The 23,986-nt window shown below is 40.9% G+C and overlaps 1 protein-coding gene across 8 annotated transcripts in view; it reads right to left on the bottom strand.

Moving 5' to 3' along the window:
* Positions 1-1,147: 1,147 nt before the first annotated feature.
* Positions 1,148-23,986, bottom strand: part of map4k4 (mitogen-activated protein kinase kinase kinase kinase 4) — a 110,829-nt gene continuing 87,990 nt past the window's right edge. For 2 of the 8 annotated variants that reach the window (XM_051402690.1, XM_051402693.1), the window contains 16 exons: positions 23,143-23,433; positions 20,830-20,939; positions 19,360-19,520; positions 19,058-19,155; positions 18,125-18,303; positions 17,813-17,930; positions 16,905-17,249; positions 15,654-15,768; positions 14,459-14,626; positions 11,738-11,881; positions 9,179-9,313; positions 7,549-7,649; positions 7,047-7,196; positions 6,648-6,807; positions 5,629-5,768; positions 1,148-4,466 (listed from right to left, as the gene is read on the bottom strand). In XM_051402690.1, the coding sequence (XP_051258650.1) occupies positions 4,383-4,466; positions 5,629-5,768; positions 6,648-6,807; positions 7,047-7,196; positions 7,549-7,649; positions 9,179-9,313; positions 11,738-11,881; positions 14,459-14,626; positions 15,654-15,768; positions 16,905-17,249; positions 17,813-17,930; positions 18,125-18,303; positions 19,058-19,155; positions 19,360-19,520; positions 20,830-20,939; positions 23,143-23,433 (2,499 nt within the window). In that variant the 3' untranslated portion in view covers positions 1,148-4,382. The remainder of the gene's footprint in view (positions 4,467-5,628; positions 5,769-6,647; positions 6,808-7,046; positions 7,197-7,548; positions 7,650-9,178; positions 9,314-11,737; positions 11,882-14,458; positions 14,627-15,653; positions 15,769-16,904; positions 17,250-17,812; positions 17,931-18,124; positions 18,304-19,057; positions 19,156-19,359; positions 19,521-20,829; positions 20,940-23,142; positions 23,434-23,986) is intronic. The other 6 variants (XM_051402696.1, XM_051402697.1, XM_051402691.1 and 3 more) reach the window with 5 other exon arrangements.

The following is a 23,986-nucleotide window of genomic DNA, read 5'->3' as shown; positions in this document are numbered from 1 at the left end:
TATGGCAGCGTTCTTACTCGTTTTGTGTAGAACAATGTAACATTTTGTAGACTATGAGCCAAAGACTTGTGGTTTTTTAATCTTATAGGTCAAGTGTAAATTGGATAATTGGATTTTTTTCTTCATAGAGGACCATGAGTTTTGTTAATTACACCACAAATAAGGATCCCCTCCCCCACCTCAATTAACTACTTTTGCTCCTAACTTAATCTTCACAGAAAATTCTACATTTACATTGGGCTCCTCTGTCATCCAACATGTAATCAATGCAGGCAAACTTAATAATAATAATAATAATAATAATAATAATAATAATGTTAATCTAATATTATTATTATTATTATTAATAATATACTTTGTCCTTCACAGGACAGCAAGCTATTCATACTAAATAAGTTTTCCCTGCCTCTGAAAATTTGAATGATAAGAATTCACACTAATTATTTGTCCACATAATGATCAGTATATGAAACACAAACAATCAAATAGTGAATTCCACTGTATGCAGAATGTTGCATGCATGCCGGCAGGGTTATATTTTCACAGCACACTGTATGTAGATAGTACAGTAAATATTGGACTGTAAGAGAGTTGCAAGCCTACAAAAGGTATAGTTTTTAAAGGTGCAGTGTGTAGGATTTAGTGGCATCTCGCTGTGAAGTTGCAGATTGTAACTAACTGAATACCACCAAGTGTGTAGGAGAAACTGGTGGCCACAAAACATTGAGCAGGGTTGGCACAGCCTGTGGTGGTGGGGCCCAGTGTGACCTTTTTAAATCGGGCCCAAAATGCCACCCCTGGTTGTGTGCACCAGACTCTATGAACTGTGAACATAAGACATCCTCAGAAAATTAGACTTGTCCTTACTTATCTTTTCAGCAGGGCTCCCACAGCCACTCATTCAGAAACCAGACATACAGAGACCACAATTTACAACACACTGACTTTCTTTTAAGTTCCATGTCAAAACAAGTTTCAAATGGAAAACACGAGGTATAATCTGTTGAAACAGACCAAAGCGTGCAACTGACGTGTTAGAAGTGTTTCAGTTAGCCAACATGTGTTACAACATTTCTCTTTTCAACATGTTTGCATGTGTGTTTTGGGGAACAAACAGCAGCAGAGGCTTTTCAGACATAAAAGACACTTCTTTTAAAATTACTTTTAAAGTTTATTCAAAGAAAAAAAACTTCAGGAAAATACATGACTTCCTGTCATACACAGAGAGGACATAAGTTAGAGTAGCATGGCAGAAACAGCAGAGGAAAAACACGTCGCCTCACGTCCAAGCCTGTAGGGAACGTAACTGCAATGTTTCCACGTTTAAAGCAGCGCTATGCGAATACCTGAAATGAACAACACGTGTGTTCTTTATTGTTTTGTAAGTAGGTTATTTAGTGGGGTAGGGGGAGATGACAAACAAATGAAAATATCCAATAAAAACCGGGCTCAAAAAGCAAAAAACAATTAAAGAACCAAGACGTATATGCATTAAACATAAATACCGTGATGCACATTAGTGTAACAAAACATTGCCTCTGTAAACATTTTCTCCACCTAAGGTGAGCGTAATAATATTAAACCACCGCAGTCGCATATTTACGTGTACATAGACTTACAGAAACAACAGAAACTATTGTTAAGCTTCTCGACTAGCGCTAAAACTTAAGAATACACAATGCTTCAAGTGATTTTTTTAAAGGATTTCCAAGTAGTGGTTTTCATAACAATAGGTTCCCACGTTTTAAAATGCTGCCCTCTTGGCACTTTTTCCAATGTGAGTCGGCAAGCGACTAGTTTTTCTCATCCGATATATAGACTTATATCATCTCGTCCTTTTTTTTAGCCCATAAAGAATATCAATAATCACAATTTTTTCATGAAGTCAATACAGCCACTCATCAAGGCCTTGATGCAATAAGAGACACACCAGGTACTACTGCACACACAGACCTCAGACAACACAGCATTGGGGTCCAAACGGCTTTTTTTTCTGCACGAGGGAAGGAAAAGTTAGAAAGTGTTACTGAGTGACTGGCAGTAACCTTTTCACATGTCAAAACACTGCTTGTGTGTGTAATTATTATCGTCAGGGGAAAAACACACTCAAGGTTAACTTGTTTGTGACCTGACGAGGACATGTTTAAACATGAAATGAAAGCACAAATTGGACTCTCCTTTGCCCCTTTTTGAGTCGCTGTGGAAACGGAGGAAAATCCAGCTCAGCCAATGGCCTAAAAGGAGATTGATGCTGCAGTTTGCTGCTCAGTCTTTCACATATACAGACAACTTAAATAACAGCTGGAGCAAGAAGTTGGGGGCACGAAATAGAGAAAACAATTCCTTCCCGAAAAAGTGGGTTTCCGTCTTCAGGTTCTTCACAAACAGCCGAGTGAGGAAAAGTTCTGCTCCGTGTTGCCTGTTTTGTGACACTTCATCACAGTAACGCTGAAATTCAGAGTCTGAGTGTAGAATTGATGAGGTTTAGGTCCCCATTTGATTGGAAAGAGTGCCTGACGTGCACAAGCAGGACTTGCAGGACGCCAGACAGCCCTCCTCAGCTCTGATGCACTCTTGTTTGCTCCCGCACAGATTCTCACTGCTGTGGAAAAGGTTTCAAAACAAATACAGAATGGCCCTCCCTGCAAAATATCTACACCTGACGTAGAGGCTCCGCTGCTGCCTTCAATCGTTTTAACTTGAAAATTGAACATCTAGGTTTGATCACTTGTGACAAGATACAAAGCAAAAACATCATCTCATGCCTTGGACCACCACACAGTAATATGTCTTTCTACATTCTTGACACTTAGTGCATTGCATTCATACAAATGATAGAAACGAAAAATGAAAGTGATTTGAAAGAATGAAATGGAAGATAGAAAACCAGCTTCCAGAAAGAACTCCTCTGCTGAAACAAACTTGCTGACCATGCGTTTTTCGTGCCTCTCTGCCACGAAAATCCAATTCGTCGATGACACTCAACTCTCCAACCACACAAGCACACACATACTGAACTTTCTCTTCTACTTTATCCCTCCGTTATCATCTTTATTTATTTTTTTTCATTTTACATCTGACTATTCACAGCAGTTCAAGTTTCTCGAGTTGAGAGACATCGGCTAACCGCCCTACCAGAGTTGAGTTTATGTCGTCGTGTTTGACCGGTGGGGGAAAAACACTGACCACTGATCTGGAAGATTAAATGAACTTTTATTATACATAGACACTTTATTTTATTTTACTTTATTTTTTGGACCACACCCACATCACGTTCTTCTTAGACAAACACACCTTGCACTTCTGTGGGTTCAGAGTAAAAGCAAGCAAACTGTGGGGGGATGTGCGTAAATCTTAAAAAACAAGGTAAAAGACATGTTTTACTCCACATAGTTACACTTATCTTCAAGGAATAATAATAGTAATAATTCAAAAAATACTATTCTGTAATCCATCTGCTTCAACTTTTCTTTCTCTCTCTGTATCCCCTTTTTTAAAGCACCTGTCCGAACAACACAATACTTCAACGACACACATACACACCCCTCCTGCCGAGTCCAATCAGACTTACAGTAGAACCTCAAATATTAGGCCCTTCTCACCTGCTTATCACCGTGACGAGCCCCACTGGCTCCGGGGTCTTACAATTTACCCCTGACTGACAGTCTCAATCTCTAACCAGCATGTCAGCAGTAGTTGGACCAAACAGAAGTACATTTACACACACTACTGTAGCATTAATACAACAGACTCCCACCCCATTGGCCCCCATGAAACGCTCATTAGAAAGGGCGGAGGGCAGGAACACCGGGCAGAGGGGGAACTCTCTTACAAGAGGCGGACCTGCAGAAGGTAGTAGCAGTAGTAGTAATAATAGTGGTAGCAGTACTAGTAGTTAGAAGACCTCAAGCTTACTGACCAGCCCAGGAGCACAGAAATGATGCAGAGGTACAAAATCTATCCCATCACAATCTGATGAGCACCAAGAAAAACGGAGAGGGAAACATAAAGTCGTTTGCCCCCTTTTCTTAAATTCACATTTATTTCTACTTTCTTTCGTATATTAATTAACCATTGATTTCATTTTGTGTGCAAGTCGTCACTTTGGGTATTTCAGTGGGCAACGACTGCGTGACTTGACCGGTTGTGTCACAGGTGGCCCCTAAGCCGTGATGCAGCAAGGCTGCAGCTCCAGGGGAAAGGTGAAGTCATTGTTGTCGACTGCTTCAAAAGGGCTGGTTGGTTGTTGGTTTTGTTCTCTTTTCTCTTTTTGTCCGAGTGCTGACAAGACATCGACGGTGGGTTCTGAGATCCAGTGTTAGTGAGGGTGGAGGACAATGAGGAAGATGAGGAGGAGGAGGAAGGGGGTGGGGTGTGGACCTCTACCAGCTGAGCAGGTTGCTTCGGCCCAGAGTCATAAAGTAGACCTGGCTGGAGCCACCAGACCGAACGGAGGCGAAGAACACCTGAAGAGGAGGAACAGATGGAGATTTTACTACTTGGTACAATCTCACTCTCACAGTCATCATTCACATGATTTCAGGTGCAGTTGGAATTTGTTGTTGGAACAACAATTCTTGCTAAAGAGGTTAGTGTAGATGCTGCTAGCATCAGTTAAATCAGAACTGAAGAGCAAAGAACGACACTGAAGGCTTTTCTCAATGGATCTTCTCCTGCCTGGCTTCTGTAAGAGTTTGATATGGTTTGTTGATCTGATTGGTTGGAAGTTTTGCCAGTGATAGACCATGACAGACAAATGGTTCATCCAATCACCTGTAACAGTATTTTTTGAATGTGCCTGACCTTTTCCAGTACGCATTCCCATATGGGTCTGTGTAACAAACCATCTGATGCAGACAGGTTAACATAATGCCTTAAATTAAATAATCAATCAATCAATTTCTGCTTCCCAGCTTTGTTTGGATTAAGGAAAAGAAATGCAACTTGAGAAATGGGCTAAAAATCGGGAGTTATTTTGAATAGACCGTTCTGCCCTGAGCAAACCGCAACAGTCCAGACAGAATTTAATTTAAAAATCTGTATCTCCAGTATTACCTGCACTAAGACATGAATGCAGTCATGTAGAAGGACCTCTCAAGTGTTACAGTTGTGCTTTTTCCTATTACACTGCCCACTAATGACTAACAGCTTATTTCCTATTGTAAAAACAATTGACGAGAAATGTCTTAGCTGAAGAAATCTAATCACCAGTCAACTCATTGACTAAGTTACCGTACTCCAAGGCTCACATAATTTCCTGCACAGGCACAGCTAAGGGAACTACAGAGAGGGGAATAAATTTCACTTCTTATTAGTTGAAACAGGCCAACAGTCGAGGGAAGAGAAACTAGAGAAGTTTAACATTACTTCCTGACAGAGCTGAACTAACTGAAAGTGGCTTTTGGTACGGTACATCTGACATGTTTGATGCTCTGTGTGGAAATCCGTCTGTGTTCCTGGGTGGTTTGGATGGTAAATAAGCCTCACATTAATAGAAACTGAAGGAGCCCCCTTTTACATCAGTTTAAACTTTTAACATGTTGTGTTTTTAAATACTTGTTACATCGCTGCCATTTGTTCATTTATAACAATACTGGTCAGATCGGGATGTGCTGTTGAATGTCTCACCTTGTCATTTCTTTCACAGAGGAACTTAAGTCTCTGGGCTCTCTTGTGCATGAAGACGCCGTCCAGATGGCCAGTCTCCACCGAGCGGATCTCTATGGCCTTCTCTCCCCAACCCATGATCTGGTTGGAACGAATGTATGCTGCAAAGAGGTATTTGTGTTAACTGATATAATGATTTTATAAAATAATGCTATATTTAAAAGACTCTCTGCAGCACTACAGTACTTTATTATAATGCTGTTTGTCACACATTTATCTTTATCCAAAAAGTGCATATATTGTGATTTTGATAATTCTGTGATTAATCACGCAGCCCTAGAACATACACTGCTCATGTAGATTGCTCCAAAGCTTTTTTAAGTGTGTGTATGGTTGTCTGGTTGTTTCCTCTGCAGCTGCAGGATAAATGCAAGTGGCTTGTGTAGGTGCAATACAATAGCTTTATGCATATGTAAACATGTGTTATATAATGATTAATCAATAATCAACAAATCGTCATTTAGAATTTAATCCATCAGGGGTATATTAACCAACAATGTGCAAAGTTGCATATTATAGGAAGTAACAAACAATACATAATGATAACCTATAATAATGTGTAAATATGTGAAATAAAGTTTCATTAATAATGTGTCTAATCATCACTTTTTTTTTGTTTAACTGTTGCTTTGTGAGTTTGTTACTTATCAAGCTCAACAGTTCAAACCCTGAGGGTCTTGCCTGACAGGCCACGTCAGGAAAAACGAAAAACAGAACATTTATACATTTTTCCATCTCCTTTTCTTATTTTTCTTCTTTTGATATGTTCAATTCATTTACATTTTCAGGCCTGTAAATATCACTCAAGTGTAACAACCTCAGAAAGGTAAAAACCACCTTTTGGTGGAACTGTTTACAACTCCCTGATAAAGATGTGTCACAAGTAGACATTGATTTATTTTAGGGAATCACTGATTGAGATAAATGTAGGAAGAAAAACTGTTTGGAGTGTTTTTGTAGCTTTTGCCCATGTGACTCACCCACTGAGGTTGGCATCTCCCCCCACTGCAGCACCACGTCCTTGGTGATGCGTCCATAGGTGTTGACGTAAACGCCCTCGTCCTCGTAGCACACTAGTAGCTCGATGCCGTCAGTGTTGGGCAGGATGATGATGGCGTGAGACTGGATACTGGTCTGGATCTGCAGGGACACGCAACACCAACAAGAGGAAATTATTTAACTGCACCTTTGGCATCTATGATCAACTACAGCAGCTGAATATGTAATGTGTAAGACAACTATTAAAAGACTTGACTTAAAAATTTAGTCATAAATTCAAACTCAGTTTGCCTTAACTGTGGAACCCAGGTAGAGAGCTGTAATATCCTTTAAGGCACCAGCAAACACACATGTGAGATGTAACGTTTGTGTGGTCTTACGTGTGTGGGCAGGTAGATGTCGTAGACAGCGCCAGAGTCGACATCCACGGCGTGGAAGCCTGAAAATGAGCCGTAGATGACCTTTAACCTCTGGCCTTCCTCCACGGTGAGGTCGACCAGCAGCGGCTTGTGCACCAGGTCACCGAAAGACTGAAGCACACAGGTCAGAAAAACAGTTTTTTCCCCCTCTCTTATTCATCAGCCAGATCAGTAAATATTTGCCGGGCCAATGTAGCCAGCTGTACAAACTGTTTTCATTGAACTGAGATGTTAAAGCAACACGTAAAATATAAAACTCTCTAAGAATTTAATCTATGACCTATTTTATACCTTCAGCAGCATCAACATGCTGGATAAAAATAACTCAATCTCAGACTAAGAAAAAAAAAAAAACATAAAATAAATTGTAAATACACCAGAAATGCACTAAAGATCCACTTCACTAATGTCATACTTTCATGTGTTTGTCGTGATTGACATCAAAGCTAGCAGACTGACTCACCTTGAAGGCCATGAACTTATGGTAGGGCTTGGGTGCCCAGGCGTAGACCTCCACTGAGTTCTTCAGAGCCAGAACCAAGAATTTGATCCTCTCATATTTCACTGGGAAACAAAAAAGAAAAACCGAAACATTAGAACAACACAAAATATCGTAATTGGCATCAGGATGGGAAGTTTCAAACTAAAATGTTGTCCGGTTTTTGTTGCTGTGGACTCTGGCAGGTTATCCATCACCATTTTAAACTTCTGTTTGAGACACTGTAGCTGTTAGACAATAGATTCTTGGTTTGACACTTTACCAATAAAACTCATTTGTTTCCTTTCCTGCTGCAGTATTTAGTGCCGTTTAGAGACAAATGTGAAAACTGCCCATCCCTGCCCAAACTACAGAATGATTGCATTTAATTCCGTACCTGTTTAAGCTAATTTTCATCTGGATTCATTCATTTTTTGAATAAAAATGAAAGTTATTCACCCAGTATATATATAATAATAATTCTCTCAAACATGGCTTGTGCAGGCAGTATCTTGTTCTAGGATGTGAATGATTAATTTACTGTACGCTGTAAATATGAGAGGGTTTAAAGAAGATTTAATAACCATTTAGATGTTGCTGAATGTATCTCAGCATTAAATTAAATGTTCTCTTCATTGCTCCTCTTTGACCAACCATCAGTTGATGACTTTTGAGATTCTCACAATGGAAGACGTCCAGCTGCCATCCACTTCAATTTAGTACTTCCAATGTGCAGTAAAACTCAACCAAGAACGACCAGTGGGTGACAGTCACAAAAAATTGTGCAGAGTTGGGACTATGTAAGAGTTTTTTTTTACAAACGCTCATTTAATCATTGTCTTTGGAAAGTCCTGTACTTCCCAGAAGTGTTGGTTCTGTCTCTGCCAGCTGTTAAAAAATGTATCTGACGAGACATCGATGAAGACGTACAACACGTATTAATAAAACTTATCGTCAGGAAATGGATTTCACGAAAAAGAGCTCTGATCAGTGGAGAGGAGTTTCCAACAGGAAGTGCTGGTCTCAGTGCAGTGGCACTACCATCACCAAGGACATTCTAAATTTTAGACAGGACGGTGTAGTTACATGTCGACTCGGATGTCATTACTTAATCAAGGGCTTTCCTTCCATCGACAGGCTTGTCTTGTAAACATACAGTCACTCTGTATCTTATACTGAGTTTGTGACGTTAGTTGAGTCCTGTGTTTGAAAGATATGGCTGGGTTTATTTTTGATGGGAAACGTATTCATAACACAGCACAGATGGGTTAGCTCAACAGAGACCATTATTCTCAACATACACACAACAACATTATTTAAAACTGTCAATCAGTAGAATTAGGGATAAATGATAATGACTTTTAGAAACACCACAGTAAAGTAGTGCCAACCATTGCCAATTTGAACATTTAAAAAAAAAAAAATTCAATAATAAATATAAACTAGCTTGAGATAATTTAGCATTTTTGCCTCCATTTGATGGGTAACAGCAGCGATAGGAGGTTGCAGTTACACAGTATGCATCTGAGACCACTAGGCCACAGGGAAGGCCAAACGTTGCAGTATTTATACCAATAAATGTGGTGAAATCCCTAATAGTGAGAATGTGACTTACCAACTTTGTAGTGAACACAGCCCTCCAGGTCTCCGACGGTGGTCCAACCCTGTTTCTTCTCCACCTCAGGGTCATTGTGCAGGATCTTGTTCCTCAGCCAGGACAGGTAGTACACACGGAGCTTGTTCTTCTTACCTGTCGTTGATCAAGAAAGATCAAATCGGTTCAAATCTATTTTCGTCTTCAACCTTTTAAAGAATGAGTGAAGAGGCACAAGTAATTAGTTGGCTGTGATTCAGAAATACTGCCGACTTTGCATTTGTGAATTTTGCAGCCTAATCTGCCTTCTGCAGTCTATGCAGACCCCGATGCAAGCCGAAATGCATTGGTCTCACAATAAAGTTGTTCTTTATACTGTGTTGCAAGACTTTGACAATTCAAGGTAATCCTGAAAGACTTATAATGTTATTTTAGAACTTATTGGCCGCTGTGTGCTTGCTAAGATTTCATTTTAGGCTGCAATGATTTTCAATTTCATTTGCATTCTTATTTTTACTACTGAAACAATCAATCCTAATTAATACATTTCATATCTCACGATCCTGTGGTGGGATTTTTCTCCTCCATCCTGTATGTCTGCAGTGTTTTGCAACATTTTGGGAAGTTTGTTATTGTGAATGTGGGTCAAGTTGGGACAAAACATGTAGAGGAACACTATGTGTCAGTGTGTGCACATACATGCAGACAGAACAACAATACATGTCCAGCAGTTCCTCTTCTTAATTTGTTTATTCTTCCAAATAATAGTAACAACGAAATAGTTTGGCTTTGTTTAGCTGTATTCAGTCAGTAAAACATTTTATGAGCTCTTTGCTGTCCATCCATATCATGCCAGCGTCATCATATAACTTAAACACTTCAGTTTCTACCAACTGTTTTCAGTTTCTACCAACTGTTTTCAGTTGAACGTGACATTAAATTTTTCCTTTAAGTGACAACTGGTTTTGTGTGGGAGTAGCTGCAAAAATCTGCAGTTCTTTGAACGGCCACTTGTGGCTGGCTGCAAAAACAAGTCAATCTCCAAAAGGCCCCATATTAAAATGCCCAACTTTATAGCAGAAATAAACATGTTTACTGCCTGGTACAGAAATCAGTTTTGGTCTGCGTCCATTTTTAATTATACAGCCTATGCTCTGAACGAGCATTAACTCAGAATTCTAAATAACAACTATTCTAACTCAAATCCTGGTATGACCACTGTACATCCCAAGTGAAATCTATTTCTGTATAAAAAATACACTTATATTTGTGAGAAGAATACTGGAAAGTAATTTCTACAAAATAATGAAATATTTACCGAATTATCGAAATTACCTTCATTCTTGGAGCTTGAATGTACAATATATGTTTATGGGATAAAAGACAGACATGCTAGTACTTTGTACCTGTGAGGAGTGATCCAATTGAAAAACTGAATTTAAAAATGTAATATTACATGCTCAGTTATGTGTTTCTAAACCCCTTATTATTGTAGGTGTCTTTTGGCAACAAAGTGCACAGTCAAGTAAAAAAAATTCGTAAGGACAGAACCAGAGAGTACACCTTGTTCATGCATTCTTGCATCTGCATTTTGTGCAGCTGTTTATCACAGAGGCAGCTGGCACCCTGCTGCACTGCCAACCACATCCAGTAATGTCATAAGAAATAATATGTTTTTAAGAGATTAAGCAGCGGACACACATACACTGATGGACCAGCCTGTCAGGATATGGCCTGAATGTTCTTACAGCTTTACAGTGGAGGTGGATACAAATTTCCATGACGCGTATCTATACCTCTCAGCAACGCAAACGAGTTTCATGGAAGGAAATCGACGCGTGTTGCTCTGGCGTTTCCTTCCATCATGGAAAGCTCAAGTGTGTGTCATATCGTACACACACACACACACACACACACCACACGACGTGGTCTCACCAAGCTGAGATTTACTCAATATCCGTTTAGCTCAAAATATCTGTTGTGACATTTATGACTGCACTGCCGCTGTGTGTGAAATTGAGAAAGAGCAGAAGTAAGAACATGGATACGCTGTCAATCTGAGAAATCTTGGAACTCAGCTGTGTGTCTGTGTCTAAAAATATTTATGCAAGAACAGACACAGACGCACAGAGTTTTCCTGTTAACACGATGAAGCAGGTTTTGGTTAAAGTGTATTTCCAGGAGTGTGTGGGCATGTGTACAAGTCAGGAAGAGAAGTAAACGAAACAAAATATACTCTCTCACACACACACACCCACACACATACACTTGCCAGCGTGACAGTGGACTATGAGCTGACACAGCAGGATAAAGAGAAGTGAAACTGCTTTTCAGTCTCATATTGAATTATAATAATAATAATAATAATAATATTGTTGTGTCTATGTCTGCACGACTTATGTGTGGTTACATGTTTGCTTCAGTCCATCTCATTGATCAGCTCTTCATCCCGGTGGGACTCATTTGGCTGCATAAAGTGTAATCAAACCATCTTTAAAATGTGTGTGCATGCTCTTGTGCATGAGTGTGTGTGTGTGTGCGTGCGTGTGTGTGTGTGTGTGTGTGTGTGTGTATATGTACCTGATATAGTGACCAAGACATTGAGTCCCTCCAGGACGTCCATCTGCTGGAAGCGCCGTCGGTTGATCAAAGGGTAAACTTTACCCTGACCACTGCGATCCAACAGCATCAGACCGCTCTCTGTTCCCACCAGCAGGTTCACTCCTACACACACAGACACACACATATATATATATATATGTATGTATACACCACAGCTGGAAATACAGTATGCATCCTGGTCACATACAGTCATGGAAAAAATTATTAGACCACCCTTGTTTCTTCAGTTTCTTGTTCATTTTAATGCCTGGTACAACTAAAGGTACATTTGCTTGGACAAATATTATGATAACAACAAAAATAGCTCATAAGAGTTTAATTTAAGAGCTGATATCTAGCCATTTCCATGGTTTTCTTGATAATAACCAAAATCACTTAAGTTCTTACATCAATAGCTATGGCATTGTACTGCCAAAAACAGTGCTTTTAGGAATTCCATGTTTTCTTTTCTGCCTGTTTTAGTCACATGATACACACAGGAGTTAGTACTTGATTGCATAACCATTGTTTTTGATGACTGCCGCCATGCATCTTGGCATGCTCTCCACCGGCTTCTGACATTGTTCTGCTGTAGGGCTGCAACGATTACTCGAGTACCTCGAGTAACTCGATTACAAAGAATGATTGAGGAATTTTGTCTGCCTCGAAGCCTCATAAAGCTCGCGTTTTGCACGGATTCTTTTTATTGTGACACAACGTGCTTACGTCACAGGCTATGCGTCCCCTACAACGTGGAAGAAGACAGAAGCGGGCTCTGTAACGTGTGTGGACAGTTTTGCTGTACAGAACGGCAGACGCCGGGACTGAAAACTGAAAACAGTGATCTGTCTTGTTTTCTACTGTATATTTATAATTGGGCTTTAATTAAGCAAAAGTATGTTTTATCCGATTACTCGATGAATCGATGGAATATTCTATAGAATACTCGATTACCAAAATATTCGATAGCTGCAGCCCTATTCTGCTGTCACAGCAGCCCATTCCTGTTGCAAAAATTCAAACAAATTTGCTTTGTTTTTGGGCTTGTGGTTCCTCATTTTGAGTTTGATGATGTTCCACAGGTTTTCAATTGGTTTCAATCTGGTGATTGAGCAGGCCAAGGCACGGTTCGAAAGTTCTGGTTCTCCATCCAGGCTTTAACTGACCTTGCTGTGTGGCAAGGGGCATTGTCTTGTTGGAAAATCCAGTCATTCGAGGCAGGAAAGAGTTAATCAGCTGATGGAAGAAGACTGTTTTCAAGAGTAGCCCTGTACGTGACCTGGTTCATTCGCCATTCACACAATTGCATTTGCCCTGTTCCACCCATAGTGAAATAACCCCAGATCATCACCGATCCACCCCCATGTTTTACTGTAGGGGCAAGACAGTGTGGTTTGTAGGCTTCTCCAGGTTTCCTCCTAACCAGTAAGTTGGCTGGAGTGGGCATCAACTCAAAATTGGATTCATCACTGAAGAGAACCTTAGCCCAATCATCAACAGTCCAATCCTTGTGATCCCTAGCAATGGTAACCGGGCATTCCTCTGCCTTTCGTTGATGAAGGGCTTCTTCCGTGCCCTGTGTGACTTCAGACCAGCTTCAAGAAGTCGGTTTCGAACTGTCACTGAACAAGTCACATTTCTCGACAGTGCCCACTCATTTTTAATGTCCCTGGAGGTCTGACGACGATTCCTGACACAGGAACAGATGAGTGCACGGTCATCTCGTGGGGTAGAAAGACGTTTCCTGCCTCGACCAGCTTGCAATTTAGTAGAACCATGTTTGGCTTGCTTTTTCTTGGTGTAATGAACGGCTGTCTTGGAGATCTTCAGTTTTTTGGCTACCTGTCTTTCACTCATGCCAATTTCCAGCAGTGCCAAGATGGCTGCCTTTGTGGCTTCACATAATTCTTTTTTTTTTTGGCATTATGTGAGAGCTGACAACTTCTGAGTTGTGCTACGGCTTGAATGTAAGCAGGACACCACTCTAGGCCTTTGCATGTGCAGTGCTGCTTATGACATGAAATGGCCTCTTATGTACCCTGGGAATACAATTAAGCTTAAGCATGTCAAATAGGACATAAAGTATTATGGAATAAGCTGCATCTTTTGTCGTGTTCATTTAATTCTTCAGGTAATATAGCTTTAGCGGTACCAGGCATTAAAATGAACAAGAAATTGAAGAAAACAAGGGTGGTCTAATATTTTTTTCCATGCTGTAGATATCAGTGTGTAGCTTAATAGGGCTTTGCTGCCACCAGGTGGTGAGAACATTTATAGCCACCACTTCTAGAAAAAGCTATTTTGATGGACTCATGTTATTACAAATTTACTTCAACGTTGCCACAAAAGGTTATAACTTATACAGCAAACAAATACAATACAAATTGAAACTAACTTAACATTTCAATCTAAAACCATTTGGATGGGGAATGTGAAAGCAAAAAGGGTGATTTCTGGAAATGATGGTGTGATTCCTGATGTGTTTTTTAAAAGTACAGCATCAGAATATCCCTGTTAAATGAACAGTAGATTTGTAACTCCTAAATCAATAAGACTGTGGTTGAGTCAACAGGTAAATTTAACATTTATGATACAGCTTATTGTTATTGTGTTTGTCAAAATAAAACCATGTTTCTCATTAGCCCCCTTGCTTCAAGCGGATTTCTTTCCTTTTTTAAGTGTTTTGTGTCTACATTTTACCCCAGAGTGCAGCGCACAGGATCTCAGAGTTGAACCTCTTCTTGTATTTGCGGATCTCCGGCGTGTCGCTCTGCGGGCGAGTGTTAACTGGGTTAACGTTGACCACGGAGCCCTTTCGAGATGGGTCAGCCCTCAGCGCCTCTGCCAGGCGGGCGTCGTTTCCATAGCCTAAAAGGTCAAAGGGAAGGGCTTAGGTAGGACAGTGTAGGATGTAGAATTTACCGGGCAGGGTGGGGGTCAGTCAGATGGTCAGCATTAGAAAGATGGATGGATATCCTTAGTTTGCTTTTGTTCATTTTGAGTACAGGACTGATAAAATAGTCTGAAATTGAAGGCTGGGGAAGTTTGGACAACAAGAATAATTTGGTTATTATCCAAGCAACTGATCTACTTCAAAAGACAGAAAGTTTCTCATTTGTTCTACCATGTGGGATTCATAACAAGCTACGCAATGTCAGAATACCTCTGCAGCCACAGTGTATATAATCATATTTCATAGTGTTTGTGTCAGAAAGTCTGCCTCTCTTGAATCGCCATCTGGACCTAAGACATCTGTAGGAAAATCTAAACTCATCAAATCAGTGATTAAATGCAGAATGAACAATCTAGTGTACTTAAGGGGTCAATGGCTGGCCACCAGCTGTATCAGGTGAGGTAATGGCTCAGCATACCAGAGGAAAGATCTGGCCTTGATGATGACCAATCCTCTGAGGGATGATGGGAACAGGAGGACTGCCTTGATAAGAAGGCTTTGTTTATAAACTGTGGCGGCTAACAAGTCCACGCTAACAAAATTTTTCTCTGAAGGTTTTACACACTCAGGAGGATGTTTACCCCTGTTCCCTCCAGAGGAAAGGTTTTTTGGGTGTTTCTGTGTATTATGTGATAAAAATAAACTGAATTATAGCGAAAATGAAGTGTAGATAAAGAAAGTGAATGACATTTTTGTTGTCAATCCTAACTGTCCCAGTTCTTTCCACTTCTGATTTCCCAAACCTTAATGTTCCTGAAATAGAGAGCACCTCTACACACTCAAGGAACTTTTAATAGTTTAACTTTGCAGCTCCTCAGTTCCTCCAGTTCCTGGATATTTTGATGGAAAGGCCTAAAGAGGCCTGGGATTAAAAGTAAGTTTGTTATTGTGAACCTTTTGGCATCTGATTATTCCCAGCAGCCAATGGGAGACGGGACTTACCGACGTTGTTGAGAGCACTGCCAGTGGATGGAGAGACTTGGAGGAGGCGTGGGTCGATGAACGGAGTGAAGGAGGAAGAGGACTTGTGTTTCTGCATGTTGTTACTAGACTGGCTCTACAGTGAGATAGAATAAGACTTAGTGGTAGCAGAATATCACGTCTCTGAATGGGTTATTTTTGGAAAAACATATTTACAGCATTAGATGCCTCAAGATAACAATTCATGTAAATGATTCAGACAATGTAGTGAAACAAGCAGGCAAACTGAGGTACTTCTGTATGTGTTGCATGCATATACAATGGGCATTCAATCCGAGAGTAAAATGATAAATACTGAGGAAAAAGGCAAAAACAATGGTGGTGGGTAAAACATATGGAGTGCTGTTGACAAAAAGGGGGAACAAAAATGTGGTTTAAAAAAAGTATTTCCATGGGAAACATACTTGCCGTTACACTGTTTGCTATGATCTATTGTCTGGGGAATCTGAGAATATGACTCGTTTGCTGAAAATAGGCAATGTCAAGGAATAAAATGAGTTTAGATGTTTGGGGGAACGCTTGTAAAACCACAACTAGTCTCAGAGGACGCTGAATCTCAACCAGAGCTAACCGGTCTGTTTTGATCATAAATCCAGAACTCACTGAAGCTAGTGAGAGCTGTAAATCCTTCCCCTAAAGTAAACTTTATGTCTTTTAGTATTTTAAACCAAAGTACTTCAAAATATGTGCAATAAACTTGAGAAAAAAAAGTGCTTTGTCTTCCAGTCGTATTTACAAATGATGCCAAAAATGCAGCCCTCCACCAAAACCAGCATCTGTCTGCAGGAAGCGTATGTCAGTAGAGCTAGAGAGGGCTCGCCAGTGCCAATGGTGACCAGCAGAGGGCACTCTCTAATCCAGGACATAAAAATTTATTTAGGAGAAGACATTATTATCATGGCCGGTCAGAAGTTGGAAACAGCAATATGAGCAGAATTTAACATGTTTTTTCATAATATTATTTTTTATGTTTTTTTGGTATTTTGGCTGCTACTGCTTGGATTGCTGTGAACTCACATAACTATAATGTAGCCAACTTCAAACATACATCCCCTTTGGGTATTGAGCTGAACTGGTTTCTACTCTGTGTTTCCAATTATGGCAGGCCATGATGATTTTGACCTCTCTTTGCTTCCTCCTGTTCCAGATTTACATCAGAAACGGCACCCCTAAGCGGATGTCCGTGTTCGGGCTGGGGTGGGAGGGACATACCTCTGTGAGGATGCTGAGCTTGTCCAGGGCACTCTGGGGGGACATGGAGGAGGGGCTGGCAAGGCTGGAGGAGGAAGGGGAGTTGGATGTGGAGGAGGAGGGGGAGGAATGGTGGCTCTGTTGGATCAGGTCTGGGAGGTGGTGGATGCGGCCGGCAAAGCCGTTCCTTTCGGAGTGCTGTGTGGGGTGATGTTGGTGGTGGTGGTGATGATGATGGTGGGGGCTGGGGGTGAGGAGGCCGAGGCCCGGGCCCGAGCCGGGACTTGGGGCGAAGCCTGCAAGCAGGCCGGGGGTCTGGGCTTGGCCCGGGCCGGGGCTCGGACGCTTTCTGTTGTCACCTGCACTCTGGAAGTAGAAAGAGGGGTACACGACTTTGGGTCTAGATGTGTTCCTGATGAGTTCAGGGGAAGGGAAGGTGCTAGCTAGAGCAAAGGGCAAACTACAGTGGCTGCTCTACAGGCGGAAAGAAAACTCTCATTAGTAGTCAATTATATGCTAAACTAATATGTCAAATCATCTTGTGGTGTTTATAGGTACTAAATACATGTGATAACTGTTAATGTATCAACTGATGAAATAATCTAGATGTCCTAAATGGATTACTGACAAAACCTGAATAAATGTTTGATAATAAATTAAATCCTTTTTACTGAATTAGATAATGATCTTTACGTGTTATTAAAGGCTATGTGGTTTTATAACCAACATACACTAAGCTTCTGTAACAATGAGCTGCTCCACCCACCACAAAGTATACAAGAACAGAAGGTGAGCAACACAACATACAAACAAAATGGAAAAAAACACTTGGGGTATGAATGAACAAAATACACAACAGAACTCAAAGTATGTGGTAAATGATTGGTTTGTTTGTCTGAGTTTTGTTGTTTTTTCTCTTCAGCCAGTACCTGTCTGACGATCAGTGTGCTGTCTTTGCAGGGCGTCGAGCCTGCATCGCTCTCGCCTTCATCGTGAACAATCATGGTTTTCACTGACTCCGTCTCTCCATTACTCAGCCTGGACGAACTGTGGGAGGGGAGAGGAGCTATTCAACACAAACACATTATGTTTCACGCTGGTAGAACATGAGGAAAAAGACGATCTCTGTATTCCCTCCTTCACCAACATGCAGTTCTGTTTACGAGGACTCTGACCTGTTACTGACTGGTCCATGTTATATTGTCAATGCAAAGTGTGTATGAGATCAGATGTTTACATACACAGCTCTGGAGTCCTCCGGCCCAGAGGTCGACTCTTCGCCGGCCTCCTGGTCTACCTCCTCATCGTCATCTTCATCAGTGGTGTCTGAATCTTCACTGGAGGATGAATAATCTGTCACCTTATTTTGGGGGCGAACGTCATCCACTGCACGCAGCTCTTTGGCCAGAGCCGTCAGGTCCTAAAGGTCAGGAGGTGAAAGGTAAAACCCGGGTCAGAGGTCATTTTGGTCTCACTGAGCACCTCTATTTTTTCTCCCTGTCTTGGAAGTTTGTCCATTCTTCATCTGAGTCATTAGCTAAGATGTCACATGAGATTTTCAGTTAATATTCCTTTGGAAAAGGCAGGAAAGAGAAAGCTGCTAGAGAAAAAGAGTGGTTATAGAAGTACGCCAGACAATGAGAAGCCAACGTGAGAGCAGCAAAGCCAAAAGATGAAGCGAGGAAAGAGATGTCGTTCAGCTGATGCTCTTCAATCTACTGCAGGTTAGGTTAGTGGATTAATTCTAATAATGAGACAATCATTAGTGCTGCAAAGATGAAAATTTTGAATTAAATTATGTATTTTTTTTTTTTATTGAGGTTAGAGAAGGTATGAGTTAAGATGGCCACCACTCAGGCAGAAAGACCAGTAGAGAGAAAGCAAGCGATAAGTGCAGAAAACCTTCAGCCAGTGAGCTCAATCCAAAGACATCACCATTTCACAACCAGATCACATGACACAAGCTGCAGGAGGCAGTTCAGTATTATTCAAACACACGCATAAAAGAAAATCTCCTATTAGGCCACGCCAAATCATCGTGCTCACTCCAGCTTTCAGACAAACCCAGCATGTGATTATGACTATACACACACACACACACACAGTTCTAGATCTAGATCCATCCCAGCTAGCGAGCTACAGTACTGGCTAGTCAGCTTTGAGTCAACTCTCACCGCTGGTCTGTTTGGCCTGACCAAGTCCCTCCTCTCCTCTGGTTTTTTCCCAGCATTCTCTGGCCGTTGGAGGGGTGAACCCTCCGATTTGGAAGAGGCTGAAGGAGGTGGAGGTGAAAAGGTCAGTTTATTCTAAAAAGTGATGTTGGCAAAAAAAAAAGCAAATCCAAATGTGTATGTGTTTGTATAGCTCCTTCACTAAATGCTAATGCTTCAGAACAGCTATTTTAAGGTGTTTCAGTTATATTGTCCACCTCCGTCATGTTCGTAAATGCTGATTTGTTAAGCGTGTGTGGACTCACAGCGGGCCCTGAACCTCTCTCCAGAGCCGCAGTGAGAACCGGGCTGAGAACTGGAGTTACTGGAGCTGCTGGAGGAACTGGAGCCTCCGCTGCCACTGTTACTGGTTGGTTTGGGAACCAGTTTCTCCACTCGCTCCCACAGCAGCCGAGGCTCCGCTGCACTGTAGAGCCAACAGACACCGGGGTCAAGAAAGTTAGAAATGAGGTCATTGTAGAGACACTTGCTTTTAACTGGTAGGGTTACAGAAGTGCTGTTGCACCAGAGCTACTGCACACTGTGGTTGATGTTTTTTTATTCAAACATAGAAACTTGTATTTTTATATTCAATACGCTAATAGGTAATATTTTGGGCTGATTTTCAATATCTTAAAATTAAATTCAAATTTACTTCTAGCGGCTCAGAATGTGTTTCAGTATTAAACGGTAAACTAATAACAGAATTTTCCTGTTTAACATGAAGACGTTCAAGAAGACAAGTACAAATATGCTAAATAAGTAATAGTACAGTAAGAACAGAGTGTATGTTGTTCTAGAGATGAAAAAATTAAACTGCACCGCAGGGATGGAGGAAGGGAGAGAGATAACAGAATCTCATGAGAAGGCTTGTGATTTGGAAATTGAAAACTGTGTGTGAACAAACACACATTCACACACAAGTAAAGAAGTATCACAAGGTTAGACAGCTAGCACTATTACATAAACCCTCCCACACAACTCCATAGACAATGACTATAGCAGCACAAACAGTGAAGACACTGAGTGCACTGACTGTACAGACACAATCCTGTGTGTTTGTGTGAGATTCATCTCCAAACAAGGCAAGTGGGGTTTTTTGCCACAGTCGTTGAGAAGGCCATTGTTTTTCATGTCTTTTTAATTACATAGTTAAAAACAGCAGCTGGTTTCACAGTTTCACAGCACTCAGACTCCTCTCCTAGAGGCTGCAAATGACTTTCTTCAACAAATTGACATTGTGGCGTTTTAGTTCCTTAAGATTTAATTTGTGTCAAGAGTCCTAGACTGATTCAGCTCCTATAAAATGGTATAGCTGCTCAGATATATTCTCCTTATTGATATAACCAGCGGAGTCCCACAGGGCACTATTCTGGGCCCATTATTTTTATTTTATTTTTTTTTACATTATTTACAGAACCGTTTGTTTTGCATCTCCTACGGTTTTTATATTACCAAGATGAACAATATGCCAAACCATGCATATTTTTATTGTATTTTTATAATAGGTATTATTTATTTATACATTTTATACTCATAACGATTCAATTTTTAAATACACACACACACACACACACACACACACACACACACACACACACACACACACACACACACACACACACACACACACACACACACACACACACACACACACACACACACACACACACACACACCACTTTAATTTTCAAATAATCACAGAATCAGACATCAGAGGGGTTATGTCAGTTTACCTGGCAGCGTTGCGTGGCACAGCATGGCTGCTGTGTGAGGCGTTGCCATGGTGATGAGGCGAGTCTCGCCTTGACAACACCGGGGACCTTGATGTAGTCCTGACAGGAACCTTTTGTGATAAAAACATTGACCAGCTCACACATACACACTCTGTGTGCATGATTGTGATTGATAATACAGCGAGTACATAAAATACACAAACATACTGCAAATCCTTTGTAAAGGGTTTGCAGTAGCATCAGAACAACCCTGGTTGGCACCATCCAACTAATTTCTAAAACAATCTATATTAGACACAGAAACACTCATTTATACTAGTCAAACAGCAACATGAGCTGTGAATGTCTGATATGGCTGAAATGACACTGTGTCTTATCAAAATGTAAATACCTGAATCTGCAAACCAAGAGAATGCAGCACTTCTCTAAATTACATACATTTTTTCATTCCACTCGTGCACCACAGAACACATGTTCTGGACAAGTCCTCCACCAACTAAACCCCTCATCTCCCCCTACCGTGCCCGGAGCACCACTGTAAAATAGAACTATCACACCAGTAGTCACTGGTCACACACATGGTCAAACCTTCCTAATTCACATGTAAATTCAGGAAAGCCATTTCAGAACATTTGGTAGCATCCAAAGCACAACACAGCAGTGCAGAGCAGAACTCCTAGTCACAGCAGCCAATATCATTTAGAGTAACACTGAACAGCCATTATTTAGCTTTGTTTAGAAGTTCAAGTTAGGGACAAAATGGAAAGGCTATGGACTGATGTTAATGAATGGTCAGTCTTTTCTTAGTAACATGCTTCTCTATTTCAAGACTGAAATGACTCTTGTGATTTTTACCATTGTTTACCTGATGCTTGTGGAGACGTTTACGTCGTATTCAAACTCTATGTACTGTACAATTAAGTCTTGACAGGGTGGTGGTTCAGCTTGGCAGCAGTTCTATTTATAACAGAAGGTTTCTTTTTCTGGTGGGCAACACTCTATGGACTGCATTTAGATCTTTTCAATTACGTTTTGGGATTCTAACTAATCACATTTGTGGGTAGTACCACATAACTTTTCTGTCTTTCCTATACTTAGACATAGCGTCTAACAGGGTATACATTCAGGTGGGAAAAACTTCTGTAAAGAACTCCTTTGCTTATTTTTCTCTCTTTCTGCAGCTATTTTTATGTCCTCTTGTGGTTGTACAGTAAAAGGCTAAATTAGTATGGTAAGGCAAGAATAAACAACATGAGACACACTGTCTCAACTTGTCCTAGTGTTTAGCATTATCACCATATCAAAGGCTAGGGTTATACAGAGGTCACAGACTGATTGTTGTGGCTCACATAACAGCAAGCTACCTCTCTTTATGTCAGCACTGATTCACATCACACATGACGTGAGCTTCCTCCTTCACGTGATATAATGTGTTTCGGGGGTATAGACTTAGAACAATATCTGATTTCCTCTGGAAGCCTTGGATAGACACTGAAGCTTGTTGTTGTGGAGAGAAGTGATTTAAAGCTGCCAACCAACCTGCTTTTTTTTTTTTTTTTTTTACAAACTTTTATGTTAAAGGCATACTATGCAGTTTTCTGGTTTTGTCAAACAGCTACCCCTAGAGTCGCTGCGGAGTACTTGTATTTAACGTTAACTGTCGTAAATACCACTCACCAGAGCCGTCTCTATATACGGCTCTACGTCTCTGCACTCACGGCCTGATCCCCTCCCCCCTGTATACCGGTACACGTTCAGTAGGATGGAAGCGTCGGACATCGAACAGGCAAAGATAGACTCTGAAGATGTCTACTGACCAGGTAACGTCTGAGTGAATGCCTGCTAGTGTCTTCCATTGAGGCTGCTTCTTATGGCGCTGATGTATGTGACGCCACCTTTCAGACTTGCATTGCTGGTTCTGCCAACGGCGTCCCTCTCCTGCTTTGCTATCGGGATGATTTCCTATACTAGGAGTTCGTTTACCAACGAAATTACTTCGAAGTTGTTATATTAAGGTACAAATCTTGCATAGTGTGCCTTTAATTTAATGTGGATTTAATTAAATCATCTATAAATACCCTTACAAGTTTTTTTTCTGCACCAAAAGAAAAGAAAATCCAATAAAGAATTAATTATTGATAGCATAAAGAATCAGGCTGAGGCTGGGAAGCTATTAAAGTAATGAATTTAACAGTTCTGGATAATGACAGATTGATCTCTTGGGATTTAGGACGGTTGTCCCGTTTGAAAATAGTGTCAAGTATCAAACTATTCCTGCCAGACTTCAACAGGAGTCTTTATTCCTGGCCTTACCCTGGGCGGTACTTCCTCTGAACGAGCCGGTTCATGGGGCGAGGGTCTAACCTGGGGGTGGGGTTTTGGTTCAGTGCGTGCAGGCGTTGATGATGAGGAGGATGGAGATGAAGATGGAGGGTGAAGGTGTTGGTGGGGTTCCTGGCTGTTGCGAAGGTGAAGATTTTCAAAGCTAGGGGCGATCGGCTCAGTGAAGGAGTGCGACCGAGACACAAGGGGCGGGGTGGCAGCAGAGGAATTTGATGAGGCCACGCTGCCACTGCTCTTTAAAGCAGCCAGATGGGAACGGACCTTACAGACAACAAAAACAGAACACATTGGGGGAGGATGGGTCAGTCTGCATGCAGTGCACTCAAACAAGGACAGGGGATTCAGAGTATCTTTAGGGGTTTGTCAGATTGGAGCCATACAGGAGCCTAAAACTGAACCTTGAGGAACCTCTGTGTAAAAGCTTTAGGAACACTATTAGCCCTTTTCAAACATGGAACACATAGCATTACTGGCTTTAGTCATTAAAAATTAGGTCTTTATTATGGTTTCATTCAGACAAGACAGCACTGGAAACAGCCATAATGCTTACGTGATATTTAAATTTTCAATTCAGTTCAATTGAGTTTTATTTGTATAGCGCCAATTCATAACAGAAGTCATCACAGGACACTTTTCAAATAGAGCAGGTATTTGACAGCTGGTGTGCAAAAAGGAGTGGTTCCAGCAGGGATGGTTAATGGTTAATATCAAGGAAGAAGAGGTTTTCTGTCTTCCCACAGGCTGTATCAGTGATGGATTTTAAAACTTATTTTGCTATTGTAAATACAGAAATAGAATTTTGTATTTATTTATT

Source organism: Dicentrarchus labrax, unplaced genomic scaffold (genome assembly GCF_905237075.1).
Source record: "Dicentrarchus labrax unplaced genomic scaffold, dlabrax2021, whole genome shotgun sequence".
Lineage (NCBI taxonomy): Eukaryota > Metazoa > Chordata > Actinopteri > Moronidae > Dicentrarchus > Dicentrarchus labrax.
The sequence above is the reverse complement of the archived record's forward strand: the minus strand, read 5'-3'. Positions and strand labels throughout refer to the sequence as shown.